Source organism: Falco biarmicus, chromosome 7, assembly GCF_023638135.1.
Source record: "Falco biarmicus isolate bFalBia1 chromosome 7, bFalBia1.pri, whole genome shotgun sequence".
Classification (NCBI taxonomy): Eukaryota; Metazoa; Chordata; class Aves; order Falconiformes; family Falconidae; genus Falco; species Falco biarmicus.
In genome coordinates, this window is record NC_079294.1 from 29,517,273 (window position 1) to 29,523,272 (window position 6,000).

At 35.7% G+C, this 6,000-nt stretch overlaps 1 protein-coding gene across 2 annotated transcripts in view; it reads left to right on the forward strand.

Annotated features, from left to right (window-relative positions):
• The window catches only part of TTC8 (tetratricopeptide repeat domain 8), a 44,547-nt gene extending 39,084 nt beyond the window's left edge, over positions 1 to 5,463 (forward strand). For both annotated transcript variants that reach the window (XM_056344957.1, XM_056344958.1), the window contains 3 exons: positions 1,028 to 1,150; positions 3,027 to 3,110; positions 4,797 to 5,463. In XM_056344957.1, coding sequence (XP_056200932.1) covers positions 1,028 to 1,150; positions 3,027 to 3,110; positions 4,797 to 4,913 — 324 coding nt within the window. In that variant the 3' untranslated portion in view covers positions 4,914 to 5,463. The remainder of the gene's footprint in view (positions 1 to 1,027; positions 1,151 to 3,026; positions 3,111 to 4,796) is intronic.
• Positions 5,464 to 6,000: the final 537 nt, after the last annotated feature.

The window sequence follows — 6,000 nt, forward strand, 5'->3', positions numbered from 1 at the left end:
CCTTTGCTGCAAAACAAGCTAATCTGACAAAAAAATTGAATTTAAAATATTTTTCTCAGAGCTGTTATTTGTGTTACATGGAATATTAGATTGATTTTGTTGTCATAAAAATATATATTCAGCAGCATATAGCAGACACTAAACCACTATGTATGTCGTAGTTGAAAAGGCATGTTCCTCTGTCTTAGAGGCAGCTATAGGAATACTGTGTAATTGTGTGATAAAGTTTGCTAAATTTCTATACTACTTCGCATTCATTGCCTATTTTTGCAGATGTTCTTCCAGAAGTTGTGTTAGATTTCTCTTTAGCTGCTTGCGCTGAGTGCAGTTACTGAATAAAAGTTTTTGACAGGTTTTTAATGAGAACTGTCTTCAAATGCTGATTATGATTTTTAAGTCAGAGAGAAACTCAACTGTTCGTCTTGATTGTACTCCAACTCGGATAAGAACATTAATTTATACTGCCTAAAACATTTGAGCTAATGTGCCTGTATTTTTCAGCATTTGGCACTTCTAATGTGTAACATGATGCTGTATCAGTGTTGGTCATAACACTAGAGCGTGAAAGAGTAGTCAGCTGCTCCGTACAAAGAAATTAACCTTCCTTAATTTTTATCTTCTAAAAACTAGGTTTATGTGTGATTTTTTAAAATTTCTGTAGAGACAGAGAGGCAAGATGACTTCCCCTTTGGAGAAATCTCTGTTTTCCTTACCCTACTATAGACGTTAGCAGATACTGTAGTCTTTAGATGACACCTTAGTCATCTAAAAGTTGAACTAGATGAAGTGAATATCACTTGGAGTGTGGAAGTTTGTGCTGGAGGGGAACAATTCTGTCTGGAGGAAGAATGTATAAGTAGAAAATGAGAGGATCTGGGAAGAAAGCACATATGGTTCTGATCAACGTGTTTTTATTGTAATTTGTATTCCATGGTATTACATATGGGTGAAAAGATACTCCAGATGACAAAACAGATGCGTGCTGTTTCCAGTCTTTTCACGAATTAAAATACAATCTTACTTTTAGGGAATAGGAGACCTGAACCTGGCTTACCAGTGTTTCAAGCTAACATTAGTCAACAATAACGACTATGCAGAAGCTTACAACAACTTGGCCGTGCTAGAAATGCGAAAAGGTCACATTGAACAGGTTGGTGTTGAATCTCAGCCTCAGCAGAATGCTTCCTTTGGCTCTTTTGTACTTTAGAAACATGTCATTTCCCTGAGGTGGAGTCATCATATGAACATCTCGCAGCTATTACGGGCAGAAAACATGGATAACTTTTATGCATGTTTCAGTGTAATCTCCATGTTGTCATGCCATCTCCCATTAAAGTGCTCATTCTTAGGCATACCCAAATGGTTCATCAAAGACAAACAGGGTTTGCAGTGGCTTTGCAGTTGTCGAGATGTTTTTTCTAAATTGATACCCAAAACAAAACACATCACTCTGTAATTGTCACTTAAATTACAACTTCAACTATATATTCAGTTTATAAATGTAGATAATATACTTTTGTTGGGTGGCAGAAGAGAGCAATCACATCAGCTCTTAAAAGATTGTTTTCAACAAGGAGATTGCTTTAGAGTTTTGTCCCAAAGCAGCAGGTTCTTGATAAATTGCATCAGTAAGCTTGGTGGTTCATCTTACCTCATGTGAGTAGACTAAGTTGTATCGCACTTAGGTGTATAATTGACATGCACAGTGGATTAAATGCATGCATTTTTTATACACACACGGGGAGAATTAATATGCATTTGTTGGACAGTTTGAACTACTGTGGGCTTGTTTTAATTCTTATCAGAGCAAGCCTATTTTGATAGATTCATATATACATCAGAGAGCTACAATGTGATGCAGAGACTTGTAAATACTTCTAAGAGCAAATTCTCTATGTTAACTTTGTTTGGATAACCTAGCAACTACCATGGAAACACTGAAATAAACCCAGCACTGGATGTTTCTAGTGACAAATAAACTTTGGGTTTAGTTTCAGTTTCATAATCAGTAAATTCACAAATATTTAATTCCCAGGTGGAACTTAATGTCCAGTTGTGGAGGCTGCGATTGCTAATAATTAACACTACAGAGCCTTTCCATTATAATAAATTGTTTCCTGTCTATTTTAGGTTTTAGCTTAAAATTTTCTATTTTCTTCTTGTATCACATGTATAATTAAAAATTGGGATCGTTACAACAATAAAATTCTGCACAGAATAAAAAAAAAGTTAAGATGTTTTGCTTATCTTGGATTTTATTTCACAATGTTGTTTCGTAAGTACTGGTGCATGTACTCAAAATTGTCAGATTCAGGGAGTTTTAATAAGTTCTTAACTCTGCTTTCCCAAACAGTTTACAGATACCTTTGTTTTTAAAAGATCATTTTTCCCCCCAAAGTTCCACATTTTTTAGTAAAAGCATTCACAATTTGACCTTAATTTTGTATTGGATTTACAGCATGAAAATCCACACTCTGAGACTTAATTTTTAATTATTTAGTTTTTAGTTTAGTTTAATTAGTTTTTAATGCTACTATTTTGCTAGGCAGAAATAAAGAGTTAATATTTGTAAAATTTTTGAGTGTGAAAATGGTCATTTTTTATGATAAAGTTGAGGTTTTCAGGGATGCTTAAATTGGTGCTGTCAAAGACAACAGATAAATACAGCGGAGTGGGACTGTAAATACTTTTTTCTGTTTTTTTTTTCTATATTTTTCTATATTTTTTTTCTATTTTTCTATTAATATATTGTGTTTGTTGTTTCAGACTGAATTGCTTAATTAAGTTCCTACATGTCTTTTCTTACTTAGCCAAGAGTCTTACTCATTTCAATGCTATTAGACTGTATTATGCCTAAATGTACTGTTGGTGTAACTCATGCATAGTTGGAGATGGCTTTCTTAGTAAAGGCCTAGTAAAGATGACACAGGATGATTTCTTTTAAGAATGATGAAAATTGCATTAGTTTCTTGTTCCCCTCCCTCCCTCCCAGATTTCACTGGTGATTTTTTTCTTTCTTTACATAGGCAAGAGCTTTGCTGCAGACTGCTTCATCTTTAGCACCTCATATGTATGAGCCCCATTTCAATTTTGCAATACTCTCAGAGAAGGTAATGCACTATCCTGTTCTTGTAATCTAAAAATTGAGCCTTGGTGGGGCAGTTGGGTTTTTATTGTTATTACTGAGAATTCCAAATAGGTAAGATGAAAGAATACAGAGTGCATAAACTCAAGGAAAACTAAAGTTACATTCTCATTTTAATACCCAGAAGCTTTGTGTGTAAAAGTAGGCATTCAAATGTTTGCTTTTGAGAGTAAGTCAGGCCAACTATGTACTATAGAGCTATAAAGAAACTTTGTGCTTTTCCAGACACCCAGAAGATGAACAATTGGTTAACAATTCCATTTACAGTCTTTAGCTGTTGGCTTTTTCAGAATGTGAAGTGAAATAGTATCATATGATTTATCAGTAATTATAGAAAGAGTATAATTTGTTCATCCCCTGATCTTACTGATCTCAAAAGGAAAGTCTGTTCTTCAGCTTTACAATCTTTGGATTTTGTGTGTTAATAATCTCTTTCATACAGAGTGTCTCAGACACTGAATTATCAGCATGTCCAGCCTTCCTGTTAATAAGGAGAAACTTGTACAAGTCTTTACATTTTTCACAAGAAAAAATTGCTCCTTTGCTTGTGCCTACACCGTCAAGATTCTGTTATGAGTCTGTGTTGGTGTGGGCTGCTCAACTCCTACAGATACTAAAGTACATGCAGCAAGGAGAGAACAACCCATTAATTTGTAAGTGTATCCTCTCCATTGTGAAATATAAGACGATTTTGAATAATTGCATTCTGTACTTAGTGATTAAGGAGTAAATCCTAGTCTGCAAATGTCTTGTTTAGCTTTTGCACAAAGACCCTGTATAGGTTGTGGAAGGGGACAGATGGCCAGATCAACGAGCTGTTGATGCAGTGCGGTAATGTAATCCTTGGATTTGGTGTAAGGCCATGGTTTACAATACATAACTTCTCTGGCCACGACCCTGGTTTCTTCCCCTTCAGAGAATTTTTGCTGCACTGAAGCTCTGTGTTGACTGATGCAGAGGCAACAGAGGCCTCCCACTGACATTTTCCGTAGCTTCTTCCTTTCCACCCAGGAGCTATCACTTTTACTAGATGTGTTCACAAACATTTGAGTTCTTTCTTGCTGAACCCACTTTCTCAGATGCGTTCCCTACATACACTTCCTCCTTCCAAAAATGATGGCTATTAAGGAAAAAGAAAGTTCACTAAGTAAGAAACAATGTGGAAACATACTTCTAAAAGCAGCAGAGGAGCAACATCAGCTCTCCCTCTTGTGCCTCTCTGTGAGAAAGCAGGAAATCACATGGAGTTGGCACTTTTACAGAGGCCTGATTTGGTGTGTTTTGCCTGTATATACAGCAGCACTTCTATGGAGGTGAAACCAAATCTTCTGGGTTTTATTCCTCCTGACTTCAAGCACTGGGCATGATGTACCTTGTCCATTCTCCAGGAAGTCATGTGGAATGGGATATAAAATTACTGTCTTGAAGCATTCCTCCCATTAAATCATATTTCTGTCTTTTTATTCTCATCCCTTAATGTAAGGGGAACAGAACCCAGAGTTCAGAAGCCTCCACGCTGACTTTTATTTGTTCACTCTCAGGACCAGCTATGTTTAAACATCTGTGAGCATCAGAAATGTACTGCACAGAATACATGATGCAAATACTGCAGTGCTTGGATTTACAAAATTAGTTTGTATGTTTCTTACAGGTTGGAGATCTTCAGAGGAGTTACACAGCTGCTCAGAAGTCAGAAGAAGCATTTCCAGGCCATGTTGATACACAACAGCTCATCAAACAGTTAAAACAGCACTTCGCTATGCTCTGATTAGCTTTTTTTTTATTATATAAAAAGTTAGCTAGAGCGAATGTCCCATACATCTTTTTGAAAATACTAGCTCTAAGTAGATAAACTATACTTAATGCGTTCCTGTGGCAAAGCCTGTGTTACTTTGAGTAGCAGGAAAGTTTGAAAAGTCCTGATTAGTTTTTGTTATCTCAAAACATATCACTTACTAAAAAGCAGGTAGAATATGTTGCAGCTACATACATGAGATATGACAGGAATGGCAGGATACTGTCAGTATGACAACTTTGAAATAGTTGTCTGGTATATGAGCAAGTAAGTATCCATTTAATATTAACGAACATTGTAAAGGATATTTTTTTTCTGACTTTTCTGCAGAAAAAAGTGCTTTTAACAATTCCTGTGTGACAATCTGTTAAGTAATATAGAGTTAGAGTACTTCCTATCTGGTCTTCAAACTGCATGTTAAGTTTTAAAAGTAAAATTCCTAAAAAGAATTTAAAATACGTATGTAAAGCAGAAGTTCTTATATTCCTTGTTGTACTGTATGAATAAAATAAATTCCAGTTTGTATGGTTTGTCTCATTTGTTTGTGTAAGTTAAAGTTACATCCTTATTGCCATGAAAATTAGTGAGCCATCTGAACATATCTCGAAAGACTCCACAGAACTGGGACAAAATAGCATAAATATGTGTGTTCCTCTCTACCCAGGAGAGTTTATTGTTCATCTCTGTGAGGTCAAAGGATATTTAGAAGCTTGCAGGGTTAAGTACTAGTAATTGAGAACAAAGCAGTGTTTGGGTGGTTACTTGTGCTACCACATAAGCACTGTTGCTAAATAAATATTTGGATCATCCTAACTACAAGAATACCACTAATAGCAACAAAGACTCTCTCTCTGTCATACATCTTTGTGTTCTGACTAAAAGGGATAAATTTGCATGACTTGCCAACTTGACCTTTTTAAAAGACCTTTAAGAAACATGGGATGGTAAGGCATTCTGAAATGGCACATCCTGAAACAGGCCTTTAAAATGTTTTCATGTTTCTCTGATACATGAAGGGATTATCCTGGTTTAGGAAGTAACCCTAAACATGCTTATGAAT